This window comes from Elephantulus edwardii, unplaced genomic scaffold (assembly GCF_000299155.1).
Source record: "Elephantulus edwardii isolate Elephantulus edwardi_28Jun2011 unplaced genomic scaffold, EleEdw1.0 scaffold00227, whole genome shotgun sequence".
NCBI classification, from domain to species: Eukaryota; Metazoa; Chordata; class Mammalia; order Macroscelidea; family Macroscelididae; genus Elephantulus; species Elephantulus edwardii.
This window is the reverse complement of record NW_006399977.1, coordinates 1,733,555-1,756,988: the sequence shown is the minus strand read 5'-3', so window position 1 is coordinate 1,756,988 and position 23,434 is coordinate 1,733,555. Positions and strand designations below refer to the sequence as shown.

General features: G+C 36.8%; 1 protein-coding gene across 1 annotated transcript in view; it reads left to right on the top strand.

Annotated features, from left to right (window-relative positions):
• The window catches only part of SSX2IP (synovial sarcoma, X breakpoint 2 interacting protein), a 28,178-nt gene extending 4,993 nt beyond the window's left edge, over positions 1-23,185 (top strand). The window contains exons 5-13 of the mRNA XM_006898360.1: positions 374-509; positions 6,456-6,531; positions 6,615-6,792; positions 12,364-12,514; positions 13,728-13,864; positions 14,285-14,458; positions 17,117-17,231; positions 17,657-17,822; positions 22,693-23,185. Coding sequence (XP_006898422.1) covers positions 374-509; positions 6,456-6,531; positions 6,615-6,792; positions 12,364-12,514; positions 13,728-13,864; positions 14,285-14,458; positions 17,117-17,231; positions 17,657-17,822; positions 22,693-22,867 — 1,308 coding nt within the window. The 3' untranslated portion in view covers positions 22,868-23,185. The remainder of the gene's footprint in view (positions 1-373; positions 510-6,455; positions 6,532-6,614; positions 6,793-12,363; positions 12,515-13,727; positions 13,865-14,284; positions 14,459-17,116; positions 17,232-17,656; positions 17,823-22,692) is intronic.
• Positions 23,186-23,434: the final 249 nt, after the last annotated feature.

Genomic DNA, 23,434 nt, shown 5'->3' with positions numbered 1-23,434 from the left:
AGGATACCACTCATAATGATCTGATGAATTCTGCTTGTTTTGGGCAAAGCTGTGATACTTCTTTAAGAGTTAATGGCTTCTGAATTGTCAAATCTTATGTGGAGGATAAAAGGTAAATAGGAGATATTTTAGAGAATGAGCATCTACTCTGTCAATTACAGACATAAATAAAACATTACAATTTCTCATTTAGTGTGGTTAGGTTTTGTTTTTATCAAAAGATACTCATATAAGGTGCTCATAAAGAATGAAGAATAATCCTAGAAATTTTAAACCTGGGAATTGGGGTATCCTTAGATTTTTCTTCTTTTGGATTTGTAAACTGGGTTCATTGACCATAAAGGAACCCATTTAATGGAAAATGCTTTTTCAGGTACAGAAATTACAAAATATCATTGCAAGTCGAGCTACTCAGTATAATCATGACATGAAGAGAAAAGAACGTGAATATAATAAACTAAAGGAACGTCTACATCAACTTGTTATGAACAAGAAAGATAAAAAAATAGGTAAGTAGCAGGTGTCTGGGATATGACAGTAAATAAGCTAATGGTGTTATAAGGTACTGAGCATAACGATGTATGGAGTGTCATTTTCATGCTTTATACAAATTTCAGATGTTGTATATTCAAATATACTGGAAACTGAGGCAATATATAATTTTGCTTTGATTCATCAGTCTTGTAGAGGATTAAACTTCAAATCCTATACTTTTTTTAATATAGTAAGTGTAAAAGTAATCCAGAGAGTAAAAACTTAAGCCAGTAAAGGCATTAATCCTCCGTAGGAAAGAACTGATAATAGGGAAAATCATGCTCAGCTTCTGAGTATAAAAAGAAGTGTGATTTTAGAGAGTTAATCTCACGAAATGAGGTATCTCATTGGTGTCAGTTTTGAGTTAGCTGTGAATAAATATTGAAACATCTAATTCGGAAAGCTAGACCATAAATCCTTATGTTGATGTCTTTGTCTAAGGTGTACTTTTCCCTTTGGGCTATTCTTTGGAAAAGAAGCTATTTTACCTAAGTATGTATCATTTCGAGGAAATAGGGAAGATTAAAACATATAACTCCACAAACACAGTGTTTAAGGAATGACTTTTGAAATGAAGACACAGAATACTATTGAAGTGTTGTCTTCAAGTATATCCTAGGCTTTCCTCTAACTTATTTCATATGGTGATAATTCCTAAACTATCTTTCCTAAACATAATTTGGACTTGAATACAACAGCTGATGAAAGGACTTTTGAAATTGCCACTGGGAGAACACTACTGACTATATTACTGTCATTCTGCATTGCAGAGATGTTTCAGTTACTTGAATATTTAAAAATTGCTAAACAATAGAAAAATGGAGGTGCAACCTCCCAACATACAACAATGAAAGACTTGATGACTCATTGGTGAATTCTGCCAAACATTTAAACATTCAGTCCTCTACACTCTTCTAAGAAATAGAAGAAACATTTCTTAACACCTTCTGTGAGATCAGCAGTACTTTATATAAAAGCATGGTAAAAGCACTACAAAAAAAGAAAATTACAGACCAACATCTGTACCTTAACAAAATACCAAGGCACAGAATACAGCTGTAAATAAAAAGGTCTGCATAACCACACTCTAGTAGCCTACTGTTAAAAAGCTGCACTGCAATCCTGAAGGCACACAGTTTGAATCTACCAGCACCTCTGTAGAAAAAGGATGGAGAGTCTTCTCCTGTGTGGTTAACTGCCTCTGAAAACCCACTGGAGGGTTAACTGTGGATTGGTTCTGACCTGATGGCTCACAGTAGCAACAATATAAGTATATAAATAAATTTAAAAAAAAAATGGAATTAAAAAAAAACACCAAAACAACAAAGCCAACAAAAATTTTTTTAAAGCCCCGGAAAACAATAGAATAGAATCGCGAGTCCAGAAATAAATCCATATATCTTTAGTGAATTGATTTTTAATAGGGTGTCAAATTCATTCAATTGAGAAATAGTTTCTTTAAAAAACTACTTTTGGAATATCTGAATCTTGACATATAAATGACTGAAGGTGTGTATCTACCTCAAACAATGTATAAAACTCTTCGAAGAAAACCTCCAGCTAATTTCAACTCATTCCTGCCAGATAAGACAGAGCAGAAGCTGTCCCTTAAGGCTTCCAACACTTTCAGCATTAATAGAAGCAGACTGCCCTGTCTTTCTCACCTAGAGCAGCTGACGAGTTTGAACGACTGATTTTTTTTCGACTCTCATTTGGTTGCTTCAACCGCTGTGCCACTAGAAATCTTTCTGAGAAGAAAAATGTGGGTTTTTACAACCTTCCATTCAATAGGAGATTTCTTAGAAATGGCATCAAAAACATGAGCAACTAAAGAAAGGACAGATACATTGGAATCTGTAAAAATTTAAATTTTCTTATAGTAAAAGACATCAAGAACATGAAAAGGTAACCTGGAGAATGGGAGGAGATATTTGGAAATTATGTATCTAAGATAATTATGTGTTCAGGATACTTAGAGAAGTTTTGCAATTTAAACAACTGGATAACTTAATTTTGAAAATAGGCAAAGGAGATAAACAGATGACCAGTAAGTACAAGGGAAGAGGCTCAACACCATTAGTTACTACCAAAATGTAGATCAAAACCACAGTGAGATACTGTAACCACTAAGATGGCTTGTTTTGCTTTCAAGTCACCTGTGAATCTCCAAACAGCAGATCTGAAAGTGGTTCTATCCTGTGCCATTCTTAGGAATAATACATGTGAGCCTACTGAAAGGTGGAGGAGGGTCAGTGTAGGTTAGTGGTAGTGGTTTGTACCATCGAATCTGAACTGACCCGTAGCTGACCCTCCAGCAGGTTTTAAGAGGCAGTTAATTGCATAGGAGGAGAGACCCATCCTTCCACAGAGCAGCTGGTAGATTCGAACTGAGGGCCTTTGGAATTATGGTGTAGGTTCTTAATACTAGGCCACTAGAGATCCCTATTGGTAGAAAATCATCATGGAAAAGGATATTAAGAAATTATAGTATTCGTTCATTACTGAAAAGAAATAAATGATATAGCTCCTTTGAAAAAGGTTTTGGTGGTTCTTCAAAATATTAAACATTAGTGTAACCCAACAATTTCAGTTCTAGACGTCTGTATCTAAGTTAATGTAAGGCTGTCACTGGAACAGTTACTTAAATATCTTGTTCATTTCGGTTTTATTCACAGTAGCCAAAAGGTGGTGTAAAAAGAGCAAGGGCTGTGTGGGGAAAGCTGTATCTGACTTTTACCAGCTTCACAGAGGGGAGCTGTTTCCATCAACAGTGTCAACACCCAAAACAAATTCCTGCGAGGTCAGACATGTTGTTCTCCATGCTCGAGGTCAGACATGTTGTTCTCCATGCTCGTATACCTCTTCCTACTCGTCCCAACACCAGTCTTACTGCCTCTAAAAGCTGATGCACTAGCTCACAGACTACACAGATCCATATTAGGGTAATCAATAGGCTATGTTTGAGGTTGGCAGCAAGATAAAATCAGGACATCTTCCAAAATAAGCTCACAAGTGCTCAGCCTTGAGCCTCACACCTTTAGGCTAGTATAAAGGCTCCTAGTTAAAGTTCATGGGTAGCATTCTCCATGTCATGTCCAGATCTCTGGGTCTCTGCTGCAGCTCCTATGGCCACTTCTCCCATAGACCCTGGTCTCACTGGTGCAAGAATCTCTTACCCTGCAGGACTTTGTTGCATTCTCTTGCTCCTTTCCTGGTGGTGAAGTTCTCAACTTTTGCTGCTGGATCTGCTCAATTTAATGGCAAGACTTCCCAGTCTCCTTGTGGATTGGTGACCTAAGCAGTCCCCTTGTGGATAGGCTAGCTCCCTATTTGCATTTTCCTATCCATCCCCTTGGCAGAGTCAGTCAGTGGCCAGGGAAGCCAATTTGAACAATAAACCCTTAACACCACAGGCGGAAACTACTCAGATGCCCTAGGGAGCTCTGATAGCCTGGGAGATAAGGCAGGAGTCAGACCGGCAGTGTTCTCCCATGTGTCTTACAGCCACTGAAAACCCACTGGAGGGTCACCTATGAGTCAGTTTCAGCTTTATGGCAGTGAGTTGACCCAGATGTCCATCAACAAATGAATGAATAAACAAAGATAATGGAGTGTTATTCAGCCAGTAAGAGAAATGCAGTTTTTATATATGCTATACAGCACAGATGGATCTTGAGGATATTCTGCTGAGTGAAAACAAGCCAGGCACAAAAGGCGAGATATTTTATGATTTTGTACTAAAAAGACAACATAACCCCACCTCATTGATGTTCAGTGGAACCAACTCATAGCTGACTACTTTCCATGCCCATCTTTCTATCTAAGCTGCTGGTGAATTTGAATTGCTAAAGAGGTGAGACCTTTTGGTTAGTAACCTAACTCCCTATGGACTAAACCACTACATAGAGCTAATATATCTGGAAAAGGTAAATACTCAAAGAAGCAGATAGAAACAGTTTAGTGGTATATGGTGGAAATAGAAAGATTAGTGGTTCTCATAGACTGAGGAGAGGGAGGAATGGAGAATTATTCCTTGATGAGTACAAAGGTGATTAAAAAATGATAGAAAGTGCAATGAAAAAAAAATAAAAAACTAGCAAAAAAACGACCACCAAATAAGCAGTTAGGATAGAAATTAGAGATCTTTATACAACATGAGCTAATAAATTAAGTTTATTAGCTCACAATGCATAAAGATTAAAACTGAAGAGCAGGGAAAATTATGGAAGTATAAAATGCAGTACAACTTGTTAGGGTAATTTATTAACATTTAACTCTGGGAACCCTTGTTTTATAGGTTCTTGCGATTTCCTGATCCAGGCTTGACAGAAAGTGACAGTTTGTAATGATTTTATTAATACTAAAATCCTACTCCTTCTGACCTGTGTCCTTTTAATGACAGCTGCTTCCGTCCCCATGTGAAGCAGTAGTAACATTGACTGTTAATGGTCTTACACCGTTAATGATAATAAGATTGGCAGACTTTAAAGACCCAAATCATAAATAATTTCAACTTTGTACATCTTACAGTCTACCCTCTGCCATTTTTGCTCAAGCGTAGACTAAGATAAACTTAAGAGACAAAGTGGGTCCAAACTTAGAAGCTGTAGCCTCTGGCACAGCCAGGAAGGGAGAACATCATGAATGGACCTTCTGAAGATTAAGTCCCTGTGTACATCAAAAACATTTTCCAATAGGGTTAAAAGAAAACTTACTGACTGGGAATAAACCATTTGTTTGGGGTGGTAGAGTTTAGGAGGCAGAGGGAAGTGGTGAAGGAATTAGGAAAGATTCTGTGGGGACTTGGAAAGATGGGGTGATAATGAGCATAGATAAATGGTGATTGTTTTTATAAAATGCAACATAGAGGAATGATCTTATGAAACAATGTGAATGAAGGAATGTATGCACAGTGTATATGAAGAAAACACAATGTATATGATTTTGTATACAGAACAATGTAAAAAAAGTATTTAAAAAAAGAGTAGACAAAAGTAATAATGTAAACAAATGAGTGGTGATATCCTGGTAAAACTTTGAAGTTTAGGCAGCCAGCCCATAGTCATAGTTTGAAATGACAACCAATCCTCATGGAAATAAAGCATTCAAAGGATCAAATTACATAAGCATAGGGCAAATTAGCCACATACGGTCCCTTTAAAATGTTAAAAAGCAAAGATAACACTTTGAGGACTAAGGTGCACATGACCTATACTATGGTATGTTGAGTACCTCATATGCATGTGAAGGCTGGACAGTGAAAAAAGAGATAAAGGATAAATGTATTTGAATTGTGGTGTTACCAAAGATTATTTAATATATCATGCATTGCCAGAAGAACAAACAAATCTGTATTGGAAGAAGTACAAGCAGAATGCTCTTTGGACAAAAAAGATGGTGTGTGTTATGTATTTTGAACATGTCATCAGAACAGACAAGTCTTGGAGAATCATGGTTAGTAAAGTAGAGGGTCATCTGAATCCAGGAAGACCATCAATGAGATGTTATGACAGAGTGTCTGCAGCAAAGGACTAGTGGAGATGGTCAGGATGACGAAGGGTTGGACAGTGTTCTGTTGTATGTAACACTTAACCCAATAGTAGTAAAATGAATAATGATAATCATAATGACATAACATTTAAAAAGTACCTGTGTGCTATATACTGTGTTAAGTGGTTGATGTTTACTCCATCCTTAATCTTCACACATGTTTGGTAGATGTTATTGTATCCATGCAGAAACAGGCTTAGTGGGTCTTTTTCCAAGAACTCAGTACTTGCATGGGGTAGATCTCAAAAGGTGAAATCAGGGCTATGTGCGCTCACATTCTAACCTATAAACACATTGCTTTACATTGTAAATGTTTAGAAAGTATGTTAAGGTTTTAAAAGCACCAAATTCTATTACACTTTTTTTTGTAGCTATGGATGTTTTAAATTACGTGGGAAGAGCTGATGGAAAGAGAGGCTCCTGGAGAACGGGTAAAACTGAAGCCAGGTAGAGTATCGTGAATTTTCATTGAAATTTAATTAAACGTTTCTTTTTGTACTGCATTTTCATACTTACAGTTTCTTTCTCAGGAATGAAGATGAAATGTATAAAATTCTCTTGAATGATTATGAATATCGTCAGAAACAAATCCTAATGGAAAATGCTGAACTTAAGAAGGTTCTTCAGCAAATGAAAAAGGAAATGATCTCTCTTCTTTCTCCCCAAAAGCAGAAACCTAGAGAAAGAGCTGATGATAGTACAGGAACTGTAAGTGGCTCTTTTCTCTAATACAGATTTCAGATTGCTAACTAGAGTAAGAAAGGCTCTATGGAGACATGATTGGTATTTTGACTAGAGCACTCACTGCTATGCAAACTCAAAATTTTCCCTATGTTTCTAGGTACAGTATTTTAGTTAATCTGATGCAGCTTTAACAGATAGCACAGTGGAGGCTAATTAGTATAGCACTTGTCTGTCAGTTTGCTGTGCCTCAGGTAACTTGTGGGTGCTTGTGATGCTAAAAGCTGTGTAAAAAGAGGCTGGAAGTCCAGATTCAGGGGAAAACCCTGGCTTTCTGCCAATTAAGAAAGAAAGTGCCTATTTCCTTAAGCATGTAGTCTTGGTGTTCTATGCAGATCTACATGTGCCCTAGCCTTCTCAAGCTTTGTCACGTAGAGACCCAGGTCCAAAAAGACACACTGCATTCCTGGTGGCTAATTCTTGGTGATACTAAGGCGCCCCCCTCTCCATCTTACTTTCCTCTGCTTTTTTATCTCCACTACAAGCCACACCCTAGGGGAACTTTCCTAAAATCCAATTAGGGCTGTGATGGGATTTGGATGTATTGAGTTTTACCTTTGAGTATTGTCAGCATACTACTTGGAGGCAAGGGAGGTGAAGTTTTGTCTCTTATACTGTAGATATGTTGCTAGGAGAGGCTATTCCTTGGAAAGGGATGCCATACTTGGAAGGTAGGGGATCAGGGAGAGAGAGGAAGACCCTCAATGAGATGAATTGACACAGTGACACCAGTGGGCTCAAGTGTGTCAGATGAGGATGGCATAGGATAGGACAAGATTTAGGTTTGTTCATAGGGTTGCTAGTCATCTGACAACAGCTACAAGTAGTTGGTTTATCAGGATCATGGAAAAGAATTCTGTAGTTTCCACAAAATCATAGACAGGATTTTTTTTTAGGAGACAGTTCAACCCACTGCTGTGTTGTGGAGATTTTTTGGATACTTACTGTGCCCTTCATAAGAATTGTCTTATAACAGGATTTGATTGTTTGCTATTAATCGTCCCATTTTATAAATTAAGTAACTGAGTCATAGAGTGTCTTAGCTGAGCTGCTAGTCCATTTCCACAGTTAGTTATTGGCAGAGTTGGGATTTAAGTGCTTGTAGTGCTGTGCTTTTCGTCATTGTGGTGAATAGTCTCTAAATCGTTGAAAGTATGGTGTATTTAAATGCAAGGAGCATTGTTGCTGTGTTGCTAGCCGAAGGTCAGGAGTTCAAATCTACCAGCCATTCCATGGGAGGCTTTTGCACAGCCTTGGAAATTCCTTGGAAGATCATTTTGAGTTGGAATCAAGTTGACAGCAGTATGATTTTAGTTAAATTTACACTTAAGCAGGCTCTTCTTTGCAGAGAGTGAAACTTCTGTTAACTTTGAGAACTAAATAATTATACAGTTCATACATAAAATATTTTATGTTCATTATGTTCTAGTTCCTAGAAAGAAAAAGCTGGAAATATTTTAACTTCTCCCTCAACAAGCTTTTTTAAGGGGAGATAGATACATAGCAGAGAAGTAATTGTAGTGTATTCAAGAGCTCTGGTGGCCTAGGGGTGAGACGCTGTTCTGCATTCCCGAAGGGAGTGGTTTAAGCCACCAGCTACTCCGCAGGAGAAGGATGGGTAGTCTTCTCTTGTGCGATTAACTACCTTTGAAAACCCGCAGGCTGGTCAGCTATGGGTCGGTTCCGACTCAAAAGCATACAACAAGAGTGATACAATCTGTTAAATAATTCTAAAAATCCGTGAAGGCATCTCTGACAACATAAAATTTGAACTATTTCTTTAAAAATAAGTAGATCGTCACACAAGTGTGAAAAGACAGACCACATAAAATGGTTCATCTACTTAATTGCTTTACATGTAAGTGTAAATTCTGTGTGCAAATTCACATTCGTGAATGTGTAAACTCACATTAGTGATTAAGGTCTGAAAAGAACACTATTAAAGGAAATGCTAGCTAACAGTTATTTGCCCAAACTTATTTGTTTAATCTGTATTTGATGATTACTAATTTTGTGATATCATAAATTAACCAGAATTGGTAGTTCTGTCCCATCTGCTACCATCTTCCTTTTTTTCTCTCCTCTCTCCTACTTCTTTTAGTCTGTTGTATTAAAAACTCTCCAGTGTCTGGCCTGCTTTACTTTCTTAATCATTTTACTTTTTAATTTTATTCTTTTATCTCAAAGTCTTACACTTTTGCTCTTAAGATTCACTAATACCTCTCCAGGGTTAGCTGAGTTTCTGTTACTCCTGTGGCTTCTTTAGCTTCCCCTAAATTTTTACAAACCTCTCATTACCAGTTTTCGTACAACAAAAAAGGCAATGAGATCTTTTTTTTTTTTTTAGCTAATTAGCTTTTCCCCCCTCCTGTCACACAGCCAATAGTTAGTGCCCTGTAGAGTTCTTCATGCATTTAAACAAGAAACAGTAATTTCCTAAGCATATTTATTTTTGGTTTTGTTTTTAAATCAAACTTTTTGTTTTAATTGTGATTTTTAACAGCAGAAAAGTTAGATTTTCATTCATTCATTGTTGAGCATGTTTAGTTTTGACAGTTTCTTTTTCTAGCTCCTTTTCAATTTTTTCAACTTAATTCAGCTTTTTAATTATTTTAAGGGAACGTTCTGAGCATTATAACAAAAGGAATAAAGTAATTGTGGGATACATGAATAGCCTTCAGACTTTATTAATTTACTTGCTTGCTTTTTTCCCTACTTATTGCTAAAATTCAGGTTAAATTAAGTCTTCCCACCATTTTAATTTTGTGGTTTTAAAATTTTCTTTAGTCTGAGAAATGTGTGATAATTACTGTGAATTGTTTTGCCAGTAGGTTTGTAATATACCTATTCTTTACTTATCAACACGTTTAAGTTCCAAAGACCATGTCATTATGGGAGAAAGGGGAATGATAAATAGCAAAATGAAGAATAGCAACACAGTTAAATAACTACCACATGACATGTATGTCCTAACCAAATAGTGTTACTTGCATCTCACACCTCAGTGTTTTTTACTGCCTGATGTATGTCATACATGAACAGAATAGTTGCGTTATTTAACTGTTGTCAAAAATAAGAAATACTAGATAACAAGATAATGGAGTGGGGGGAAAAAAACCCAACCTAATAGATACAGATTTGGGTCTGTTCTGACACATAAGGTCCTTAATTGGGTTTCAAACCTGTACATCTTATTGGGAGGAGCCTGCCCATCTTTTCCCCACAGAATGGCTCTCTTAGTCCTGCCAATTATGGTGTCTCCCCCATCAAGTCCTCTAGCAAGTATTGTTGGAGACCCTAGAACCAGGTCCATGGGATGGCAGTTCCAATTCAGCTTTGGCTCGTATTGCTCTGTGGTCATCACTGCTGTTGCAGTGTCTTGATCTTGGGCTGTCTCTATCTCACATAGAAATCTTTGGCCCTAAAGGATATGTGCTGTCTTCTCTGCTTTCTTGCTGGTAGTAAGATTCCCAGTTTCTGCCTTTAAATCTGCTCAGTGTCAGCCTAGTGAGATGACAGCATGAACCAATCACATCATTAGTAGTTTGTACACTGTTTGCATCTTCCTATTGGTACAGCACTTGTCTATTAGTTTGTTGTACTGAGATAACTTGTGAGTAGCTGTGATACTGAAAGCTGTGCCATTTCTGTGTCAAATGCCATAGAGTTACCCATTGTGGACAGGTTTTAGTGGAACTCCCAGATTAAGACAGACTAGGAAGCAGGATTGGCCATCCACTTCATAAATAACAGGACTTTGAAAACCCTGTGAACACTAAAGGAACGTGGATAGTTATATAGGATAGAGCAGGATTAAGATCTGTTTTTCATAGGGTCACTGTGAGCCATACTTGACTCGATGGCACCCAGTAACAACTACAAACTCAAAAGATTGGACATAACGTGTCTTAGAGAGGATGCATCCAGAGTGCTTTTTGGAGGCAAAGATGATGAGGCGTGTTTCTAGGAGGGACTTTTCGTTGGAGAGAGACATGATGCTTGGAAAGATAGAGGATTGACGAAGGAAAGGAAGACCCTTGACCAGGTGAATTGATATAGTAACCGCCACAGTGGGCTCTAATATGTCAGGAAGTATGAAGATGGCATAGGTTAGGACAGGGTTCAGATCTATTGTTTATAGGGTTGCTATGAGTCATACTCAACTTAAGAGCACCTAACAACAACAACCCAAAAGGGTACTGTTCACCTCATTCATATCATTAGCATAGTGCCATCCCATTGTGTAATGCAAACCAAAGCCAATAGGCTAGGAGTTTTGAAAAATCACCCTACAGCACACAAAGCCACACTGAACCATGCTCTGCTCTAGAGACCTTGACATTTGTCAGCCTATCAAAGACCTTTAGTTTCTCTCTCCCTGCTGCATCTGGATGGTGGTGGCTGTGTGCTGTCCTGTCAGAACCAACCCATAGCTGAACCTTCAGCTGGTTTTCAGAGGCAGTAAATCATGAAGAAATTTGCCCATCTGTAGGTAGCCATAGTCTATCAAAACAGTTCTCTTTCTTTGTTTTCCTTTATTTTTGCCTTTCTTTTCCACTCCAGTAAGATTTTTAATGTCCCAATTAGTAAAGTATCTTCTGACGGCTATAATATATTATGACCTACTTATAGTTGCCAATGATGATGATGATGATTTATATATGTTGTTGTTATGTGATGTTGATTCAACTCCAACTCATAGCAACCCAACATCTCTGAATCCAGGCTCTATCCTAAGTCAATTACATCATCTCTGACACACCTATTCCCATTACCCCAGTCACTGAGTCAATCCATCTCATCTTGGGTCTTCCTTCCTTGCACTGTCCCTTTACCCATCCAAACACGATGTCCCTCTCCAAGGACTGGTCCCTCCTTGCAACATGTGCAAAATATGTGAGATGGAGCCTCAAAATCCTTGCTTCCAGGGATATAGTAGTATTGTTTTCTGTGGTTTCATCCTGTTTTGATTTCTATATGATTATATGCTGATAAAATTTATGTCCCCAGGACTTCAAGTTTTGATTGAATACAAAGAAAAATACCTTCAGTTTTATTTTTAAAAGTTAGGAGGAAAAATTAATAATTGATTTTTCCTTAGAAAGTATTTCTGAAGTATGTGTGTTTACGTAACCTAGAATTGGAAACAGATTGACTTCAAATCTTAGTTGTTTCTTGGCTGTGTGACCTTGGGCAAGTTGCTCTACGTCTTTAAGCTCAATTTTACTACTTTTATAACACAATTCTGAGGAGTAAGTAACAACAAGTATAACTAATAAAACTTTACAGAGATAGTAAATATCTTTTCCTCAGACAGCTCCATGACTTGTTACTAACTATATTTGGATTCAAATTCATGGTTAGATGAGAACCTGAACCAGAGAATTCCTATCATAAGTATCAGTGGGTTTTTCTTAATGTATTATGTCATACATCCTTAAGAGAGAAAGCCAAGGAGGTGATTTTACAAGTCTCTGACTGCCTAAGTATCTAAAGCCTTCTTAGCATACTGGTCTTTTCATCTCACGTCACTTGTAGGTTATTTCTGATGTTGAAGAAGATGCTGGGGAACTGAATCGAGAGAGTATATGGGACCTTTCCTGTGAAACTGTAAGAGAGCAGCTTACAAACAGCATCAGAAAGCAGTGGAGAATTTTGAAGAGTCATGTAGAAAAACTTGATAATCAAGGTAACTGCTGTCTAAATAAACACAAAATGAATAGTGACTTTGATTTTCTTGTTACTTGAAAAGCCACAGGTTGGGTCAGATCTAAAGTACTTAGCTTAATATGGTAGTTGGCGCCGTAAGATTTTTACTTGGGGTTTGGACTAAGAAAAGTGCACTTTACTTTCGTAGTGACTCTTTGAAAAGAGAACACCATGCATCTTTCCATTAAATAAAGTGAACTGATTCGCTTTTTGTCAAAATCAAGAACTGTTAATTTATTTTACTTTTAAAAAATACTTTTTACTGATTTTCATTCTTATTTCTGGATACTAGCATACTTTTCTATATTTCTAATAGTTAACCCATTTAAAAATTATTTTCAAAATAATAGGTGCTCATTGGACAATATTAAGTCAGAGTGGTATATAAAATGAAATGATCAGATCTCTATTCCTTTACATAACAATTTAAAATGTGTTCTTTCAGACTTTCCCTCTGTATATTCAGATATTTATTGAGATTTTTATAAATGAAATTTTTTGTGTGGTTTTTTTACATAACAATATGTTGTTATGGATACCATTTTCTTATACCTACAGATAGATCAACATTGATGAAGTATCCTTAATGTATTTGTAAAACTTTATAGACTGGAAATTAGGAAAATTGTTTTTGCTTAGTAAATGAATTAAATTAAAAAAAATCTTTTCTAAATTGCCAGAATCACAAATACAGTGCTAATTGTCCTCAGTAATGGGGATCAGTCAGAAATCAGCAAAATTATGATAGTGCCAAGTTAGTTTATAGGCGATTTTATTTTTCAGTCACTACCGTCTATTCATAAATAGCTACTGTGGACTGAGGAAAATGGTACTGATTTCTGAGGAAGTGTCAACAATAAGTGTTGCTTATAAATTTGTTAATTATTTTTTATTCTGTAAAATTGCCAAATTGTCCATTTTTAATTAGAACCTAATCTTGAATAAATGTGGATTACAAATTAAGTTGTCAGGTTATATTTTGTTTGTTTCAAAATTCCCACATTAATGTGAACTTAATTTAATTGTTACTTATAAAATTCTAAAAGATCAAAGGATAGAATTGCTTTTTACAAAACTGATGAGATTCTAAATAAAGAAAATTCTGAGAACCTTGATTTTAAACAGTATGCTCTAAAGCACTGTAATCTAAGTGATGGCAATAAATCTGTGTTGAATTTCTGGGTTTGTGTTAGTTTCAAAGGTACACTTAGAAGGTTACAATGACGAAGATGTAATTTCACGACAAGACCATGAACAAGAAACAGAAAAACTCGAGTTAGAAATTCAACAGTGTAAAGAAATGATTAAAACTCAGCAGCAACTTTTACAGGTAAATGTGAGTTATCTTTTAAAGTTCTGCTTCTTTGTAAAAAACCAGTTTTTTTACTGTCTCTTACCACTTGACCAGTCTTTTATCGATTTACAATCTCTTATCAGATTTATTGTCTCTTAGGGGATATACAGTCTTTTATCTTTGTAGATCTATTAGGTTTTGACCTTCACTCATCTAAATTGTAAATCCTTCTCTTTATGCTAACAGGCTGCACTAGTTTGCCATTCCTTGAATAATCTAGTACTTTGTCACTTGGGAGTATAATAACATTTGGGAAATGAGAATCCTACTAACTTTCTGATTCTGTGTAATTTCTGTCATCTTCCTAAATTTTTTACCTGTCTTCCTGTGTTTTTATTTCAACATGTTGGATTATTACACTGACCCTTTGGAACTTACCATATTTGAATTGAATAGCAGCAGCTTGCTACTGCATGTGATGATGATACCACTTCTCTACTACGAGATTGTTATTTACTGGAAGAAAAGGAACGCCTTAAAGAAGAGTGGTCTCTATTTAAAGAGCAGAAAAAGAATTTTGAGAGAGAAAGACGAAGCTTTACAGATGCTGCTATTCGCCTGGGGTTGGAGGTATAGTAGCATTGAAATGTCTTTTTGAAGTGTGAATGGATGTTAGTAGAATGTTTCTCACTTCTCTTATTCATTGTTTGCTATCCAGTTTTCTTTTTCTTCTAAAATAGATTTATCAGGGAAAAAACAAACTTGTTATTGAAGGGAGTCTAGATCATGGTCTGTTATCTTTTTGTACTTTTCAGATTTGGGAATTAAAAACTTCTTTAAAAAAGCGATAAGTTAAAAAAAAACACCCAAAAAAAGCGATAAGTATTTTATATTATCCCCATTTTCATTTGGCTTTCACTTGTGTTGAGCTTCACACAGGATCTCTTCTACATATTATTTATCCACTCTAAGCTGTTGTGTTAAGAAGACAGTGTAACCAACAGCACTGTTGTTTGCATAAATTTTTAAAAACCAAAGAAATATAGTACAGGCTGTGTACATTAACAGTTGGGATTGTTGAATGTTAACTTTTGCAACTTGCCTTTATTTAAATTAGCAGTGCATTCTGTATATATTTCCCTTCAAAATTATCAGGACTAATGCCTAACACGCGCATGTGTGTGTGTGTGTAAAGTGAGAAAATCTCTCCATTCCAAATTCATTCCCAAAGGTAATCACTGTTAATAATTCTATTTGTAATTTTGGCATGCACTGTTTTAATATATTTCATGCCTTTTCTTATGATAACATTCATTGATTCCTTTTAGCTCTGTGTACCGTTTTCCTTTTCTGGATCAATGTACTGTGTCTTCAGAATTTTGCTTATGTGAGAGTCTAATAGATATTGTTTGGTAATGTCCACATTTTTATTGGATCACCTTTTCTTGGAAAGAGAACAATTGTGGATCTCTTTTAGTTGGCCAGGTGGCTGTCATACAAATTCTTTGGCATAGCCTGGTAAACACATCCAGGATTGCATCCACATGTTGAAACACCTAAATTGATACCACATCACTTTCTGGGACGTTTTTCTTCTTCCACTACTATCACTGCAGCCTGGATTTCTTCCTTCATTACCATTGGTTCCTAAAATGGGTCCGTGTCAACCAGTTCTTTTTGGTGTGTTCTTTTCAGTGACTGTGTATTCCTTTTACCTTTTTTCCTGTTTCCTGCATCATTCACTATTAGAACTCAGGGCTTGATTTTTTTTTTTCCTTCTGTTTTTTCTTTCAGTTCAAGAAATGTTGAGCATGTGTTTCTCTTCATTTTCTAATTTCAGCTCTTTGCACATTTCATTGTAATACCTTTGTGTTCTTGAGCTTCCTTTCAAAATCTGTTCAGCTATTGTTTCTTCACTTAATTTTGGCTTCTCTGCATTGAAGATCAAGTTTCAGAGTGTTTTCTGGAACCCATTTTGCCTTTTCTTCCTTACTGATCTTTTAATAACCTTTTTCTTTTTTCTTGTGTGGTATCTTTCATATAGTCTAACAGCTTGTCTAGTCTTCAGGTATTAGAGCCACATTGTAGCCCAAAGGCAGATGTTGTCAGTCTGTTATCAACTACTCTACAGGAGAAAGAGGAGCAGTCTTCTGTGATTTATAGCCACTCGAGGTTCAGCTAAATCTATTTTGACTTAGTAACAATGTGTTTGAGGTTTTTCACGAGTAATTCAAAAGCAAAGATTTTGATATAATCTACAGAGGCCCTCTTGGGATTTAGTAGTGGTGACAATATACTTAGTAGATGGCTGGAGAATGCAAAAAAAATGCTTAATATGAAGCATAAATCTTGTTTTCAAGTGACTGATTTACACTGTTGTTGTTGTTATATGCTGTCAAGTTTCCTGTGACTCATAGTGACCCTGCTCTATCCTGTGCCAATCGCACTGCACTGTCTCCAACACACCTGCCCCCATTACCCCATTTATTGAATCAATCCACCTCATCGAGGATCTTCCTCTGCTATGTTGTCCATCCACCCTCCCAAGCATGACGTTCTTCTCCAAGGACTGGCCCCTCCTTGCAGCATGTTCAGAGTATGTCAGATGAAGCTTCAGAATCCTTGCCTCCAAGGAGCAGCCTGGTTTAACCCTCTCCAGGATGAACATGTTCATTTTCTTAGCAGTCCATGGTATATTTAGTATTCTCCAACAGTACAGCTCAAAGGCATCAATTCTCCTTCTGTCCTTCCTAGTCATTGTCCAGCTCTCTGATGCATACGAAGTAATTGCAAAGACCATGGCCTGTATCAGGTGCACCTTAGTCTTCAGAGTGACACCATTGCTTTTCAGTACTTTGGAGAGGTCCCTAACAGCAGACTTTCCCATCACAATACGTCTTAATTTCCTGGCTGCTGGTATCAAGAGTGTTGATTGTGGAGTCAGTCAAACTAAAACTGTTAACAATCTTAATCTGTTCACCATCACATTTATAATATTCTGTATGCTTAAAAACACAGTCTCCTTTTTTGCCTTGTCTGTTTGCATTTATTAAAAATTTATGTGTAAAATAGTAATTAGTTGACTTGTTATGTAAAATGGTTGAATTTTTTTATATATATAATTTTCCCAAGTGAAATATTTTTTACTTTTGTATGATATTTGAAAATTATAATTCTAGATAGTCAAAATAATAGTCAAGTATATATAACTGAAGAAATTATGTGAAATGGCAATTATGTGACTATTAAAGTATTGATCAGGCTTTCCTGATTTTCTTCTTATGATAGAGAAAGGCATTTGAAGAAGAACGAGCCAGTTGGTTAAAGCAGCAGTTTTTAAATATGACTACTTTTGACCACCAGAACTCTGAAAATGTGAAACTTTTCAGTGCCTTCTCAGGAAGTGAGTATTTAAAAAACTGGTTAATGTGAGCATGCAGACAGATAAAATACTAGAAGACATCATTATTATAAAACTTGGGAGATCTCTAGTAAGAACTCTCCAACTGGAATTTAAAAAGTAATATTTTCTTAATAGTCAAAATGGTCGTGGCAGGAGAGTGCGATGCATATCAGAAGTAATTTTTGTTGAAGTATAATTGCATCATGTTTTCTACAATTTGTGATCTAGAAATGTTTTTAAAATTAGATCCTTCTACATGTTAATGGGGCAATTTATAGCAGATCACAAGACTGAATTTAGTAGAATTATAGGAGTATAATTTAAACAAATTTGGCGCTCATAAAACTGTAAATATGTCATCTTATCATCATTATACTATTTAATATCTCACTGTGTATACTCCTTTCCCCCCTTTTTTCCTGAAGGTTCTGATCGGGACAATCTTAAAGTACACTCAAGGCCACGACAAAAGAAGCCTCACAGTGTGTCTCACGGGTCTTCAGTTTGCACATCTAAACTTACTAAATCTCTTCCTGCTTCTCCTTCAACTTCAGACTTTTTCCAGACACGTTCCTGTGTATCTGAATATAGGTACTGATCTATAGGTGATCTTTTCACATATTTTTTTTAAATTGCTTGGCTTGTACTCCTGAGGAAAAGCTGACATGGTTACCATTTTAGAAATGGTAGACACTTTGGAAAGGAATTTAGTAGATGCATTCATTATGCAAATACTTGTTGAGTAACTATTGTAGGTGTTGTACTAAAATAGCTAGTGGTAAGAAGCTGCACTGCAGTCCCAAAGACATACAGTTCAAATCCACCACCTGCTCTATAGGAAGAGGATGGGCATTCTTCTATACAGTTTCCTGCCTCTGAAAACCCACTGGACCCAACTTGATAGCAAACACCAACAACAGTACTTCAGAAGTATATTGTTGTTGTTAAGTGCCATTGAGTTGTAGACAACTCATAGCGACCCTGTGAACAAAGGACCTGAACACTTGTGTAACTTTCGTCGTTTCTCCAAGTTCATAGAGTTTCCAGAGAGAAAATCTTTCAGAAGTGGATGCCACTCCTGTTTCAAAGCTTGTGTGCTTTTATTTCATATTTTGAACACCACTTAGAATACTGCCTTACTTACAGGATTTATTTATTATTTTAGGCACTTAATAAATATGAGGATACTGTTTTCACAGTTGATGTAAAGTATATACTTTAAAGTTTGATCTGATAAATGGTTTTTATTTGATGCTGAATGGCAAAGAACTGAGAGCAACATCTTGTAAGCTCAAGAGATTATGGTAAAGAAGAACTTGCTTGAAGATGACAATTGTAAAAACAAAAAATAATTAACTCCTTGCCCCCAAGAGCTCTTCTGTTATTAATATTATTGGTTATATTCTGTCTGAAGTTGTCAAATCATTTTTCAAGATAAAATGTCAGTACTTCAGCGCTTATTCAAAGACTAATTTTAAACCAAGCAGAAGCAGCAGATAAGATATACTTAGTGAAACAGGATACGAACAAAGTGATAAATTAGACAGTGAGGTGGTAATCTTTCCCCGCTTATGTTGACACTCATTCAGAAACCATTTTATTCATAGACTATTTCAGTTTCTATTCATAGATACAAAAAGAGTAATAGAGTAGCATTGGAGAGTTTTAAACAGGAGGTGAAAACAAAAATCCTGAATTTTAAAAGACTATTCTGATAGCTTTAGGGAAATGCAGACAGTGTTGTTAGATACCGCCAGGTCCCATCCTTACAGTCACTATGTCAGTCCATCTTATTGAGGGTCTTCCTTTCCTACAGTGACCCTCCACCTTCCCAGGCATGATGTCCTTCTCAAGGACTGGCCCCTCCTAACAGCATGCGCTAAGGTGGCCAATAATATAAGCCACCAATTCAGTTGTTGTTATCATTGACTCGGAACTGACTCACAGCTGACCCTCCAGCAGATTTTTAGAGGCAGTAAGTCGTACGGGAGGAAACTGCCCAACTTCCTCCTATGGAGCGGCTGGTGGATTCAAACCATGTTGCTTTGAGTTGGCGGCACAATTCCTTACTACTTAGCATTACTGGAGATGAGGTGAAGCATGATGGATATTTAGACTAGAGTTGGATTGGTTGTAGATTTTGGAGTTAGAGCAAGTAGGTTGTCTGATGTAAATGTAAGAACTAAAAGTTTATATGCTCCACAGTGGAAAGGTCATGTCGACCCAGAGTCTTGATATAGAACGTTACTGAAATCTAGTTTTAAACAATCAGAACTATCTATATAGATGTAAACACAAATTTGACTCACAAATTTAGAAAGAATGCATTTTATTATATCTAAGATACAGTAATCCAAATTCCAAATTGAAGGCTGCATCCTTTGATCCTCTGTAAGTGCCTCAAGTCCTCCTCACTTTCAACAAGCAAGGTTGTGTCATCTGCATAACCAGGTTATTGATGGCGTCTCCCTCCCTTCCTGACACTACATTCCTCTTCATAGACCCCATGAACTGCCAAAAGAACAAGTAAATTTGTTTAGGAGAGGGTGCAGCCAGAGTGCTCTTTAGAGGCAAGAATGATAAGGCTTTGCTTCACATACTTCAGCCATGTTCCTAGAAGGGGCTATTCCTTGGAGAAGGACATGTTGCTGGGAAGGGTGGAGGGTCAACAAGGAGAAAAAAAATCTTCAATCAGGTGCATTGACTGCTGCATTGGGCTCTAGTGTGTCAGAAAGTGTGAGGATGACAACAGGATACTATGGGGTTCAGATCCACTATTCATAGGGCCGCTGTGAGTCATGCTCAGCGGCACCTAGCAACAACAACAAGATAAAACATAATTGCCTCAATTACTTCTGTGCATTTTAAATTTTCACATGATTATTTTTAGCTTGGAAATATGTGCCATAACTATTCCATTGTTTTGTGTTTCATCAAAATGAAAAATCTAGAACATTTAGTGCTGCTTTCATCGAAGGGTGTTGTAAGTATAAAATGCCAATATGTGTAAAGCACTTAAAACAGTACCTGGTCCTGTGTAAAGATTCATTAATAGACTGAAAATAATATGTAAACATCATACAGTCTCTCTTATGCTATTCCTTTGAGAGATTTTGTGGCCTGGTGGTAAGAAGCTGTGCTCCAATACCAGAGACACATGGTTTGAACTCACCAGCTGTTCTTTGGGAGAAGGATGGGCAGTCACCTCCTGTGCTGCCTCTGAAAACCCACTAGAGAGTCAGCTATGGGTCATTTTTTACTTCATGGCACACAATAGGAAGCTACTGGCCTCTAAGGATAAGACAGTGGTGTAACTATCAGGAAAGGATCTGGGCAGCTTGACATAGTTCTTGAAGTTGGAAATTCATTTGGTAAATTTGGACTCATTGTTCCTGGAGCATTATAGAACTAGGGTTGTTAGGAAGATTACAGCAAAATAATTAAGAATACCTCTAACTAATTTCTAAAAGTGCCTCTTCATTCATTGCTCTTTCATCCTGTATTGGAATTTTACCTAACAGTCAGTCACAGCTTGGTTTCTTGCACTTTAACTTGTCTGTTAAGATGTTAAACTAAGCTGATTGCTAAGAGATGGCTCTGAGGTAGAGATTCTGAGGGCTAACTTTTGGAAGCAGATTATTATGGTTTTTATTTTTAGAAAATAAGTGGAGGCAATTTTTTAAATTAGGCTTGAATTTCAACTTTTACAATTAAAAGCAACTTTTTTGTGTGTGTGGTTTTTTGTTTGGTTTTTTTTTTTAGGACTGCCACATTGTGAAGTCTATTTAGTGAACCCAAGTGACAAATAGGTACATTTAGGACAAGCAGTTTTGTGGAAAATAGTCACATATTAAATTGGTGAAAATAAATTGTTCAGTGGCTCAGTTCTATAGACTTAAATATAATCACATATACAGATTTCTTTGTGTAAAACTCTCAGATTGTGTTGCTGCAGTTAGGAGCTCTGCCTGTGCTGGGTCTGTCATTGTGTGGCACTGTTGTAAATGCTTACTCTCTGCTGAGTCATGTCATTCCCACCACAGCTCTATCAGTGGCATTATCACCATTTTGTAGTGGAGGAAGCTGAAGGACTGAAGATTTACTTACCAAAATTAAGTGTTCATGCTGGGATGTGAATTTAAGACATCTATCTTCAGACTCTTAGAGACTATCTTAGACTCTGGAGACTAAGGTGCATCTGATACAGGCTATGGTTTTTGCAATCACTTGTTATGCATCAGAGACTTGGACAATGACCGAGGAGAGTAGAAGGAGAATTGATGCCTTTGAGCAGTGGTGCTGGAGAATAGTATTGAATGTACCCTGGGGTGCCAAGAAAACAAACAGATTCATCCTGGAGAGGGTTAAACCAGGCTGCTCCTTGGAGGCAAGGATTCTGGGGCTTTGTCTGACATACTTTGGACATGTTTAAGGAGGGACAGGTCCTTGGAAAGGGACATCATGCTTGGGAGGGTGGAGGGATGGCTTACCAGGGGAAGACCCTCTATGAGGTGGATTGATTCAGTGACTGGGATAATCAGGATGGGTGTGTCAGGCACAGGATTGATTGTCAGGCGATTGGCACAGGACAGAGCAGAGTTTAGGGCTGTTGTACATAGGGTCGCTATGAGTCTCAAGCGACTCGACGGCACATAACAACAACATCTTCAGACTCTTATCGTTTGTAGTCACTCATAAAATACCTGTATGGATGAATGGATGTCTGCATAAAAACCTGCATGAACAAATAGGCAAGTAAAAACGGAAATTGCAAAATATTGGAAAATAGTTGTAGAAAAGTGAAGATCTCGGAGATAGATTTCAAACCCAACATGTTTTGTATCTGCCTTAGACTTTAGCTGGGTAGGATTCTTCAGATGAGCTGAAGAGAGAAATAGAAAGATAATGTGAGACACTACTCTTTAATGATCTTGTCTGGAAAATCTTTAGAACATGACAGAAAAATTAATCAGAATTTAAACATCGCTAAAGTATAATATGGTGCAGGCTTGGGCAAGATTTCATTTTGTTACACATATGATTGCTGTGAGTGAATTCTGGTGGCCTAGAGGTAAGAAACCGCACTGCAATCCCAAGAGCTCGCAGTTCAAATTTACCACCTGCTCCAGAGTAGAAGGATGGCAGTGTCCTCCCATGCAATTTAATGCCTCTGAAAACCTGCTGGTGGGTTAGCTATATGTGTCAGTTCCACTTCATCAGTACTCAACAAACAACAAGGTTGCTATGAGTCAGACCATCTTGGTAGTCCATATGGAGTTACACAGATAATGGTGGTTTAAATTCACTTATCACTCCGTGGGAGAAAGATGGACAGTTTACAGCCTCACAAACCCAGTGGAGGGTTAGCAGAGTTCTGAATTGACAGCACTGAGTTGAGTTGAACAATAACAGCCAAGTATAAAATAGACAATAGTAAGATCTGCTGTTCTTTTCCCAACAGTTCAAGAAATGTACTGAATATAACTCCTGAAGAAACTAAACCAAATCAAGTTGGAAGAGAATATCTAACTGAGACATGGAGCGTGGCATCCCGCCCTGGATCTCGGGAAGGTTGCTACAGTGGATGCTCCTTGACCTACACAAATTCTCACCTGGAAAAAGATGATTTACCTTAAACATGTGGTCCAGAATTTTCTTCTCTCATATATTCATAGACTTTCACATCTAAGCTGAAACAGGGTGTGTCATGAAAAAGTCATCTCTAATAATTCAAGAAAGTTGGTATGAGTGGTTTTTTTGGACTTGCCTGTCCTCCCCCAAAGAGCTAAAATGTTAAATCTATTTAAAAGGATATAAAAGCTTTGGATATGTATTTTTTAGTAACAGAAGCACCTGGTTCTGTGAATAAAAGAATGTATAGGTATTTGGGTGAAAACAAAAGCACTAGAATGAGTTTCCTCTTAGAGGTATTGAAAATAGCACTTTTAGGAAACTGATTATTGTAAATGTTTAATTTTTGTTTCACATATAGTTGGCATTGGAAGTTTGACCCTTACTTGAATGTATACTGTAGATTTTTAACAAAGCAAGCTCTATATTTATTATGTTTAGTGTGATTTGAAATTACCTCTTTCATATGTTTTAAATAAAGTGAAATTTATGTATGTTTAGTACATAGATATACATGATTATGTTAAGAGACTTTAAGATTTAAAATTTTGCATATCCATAATTCCAGTATT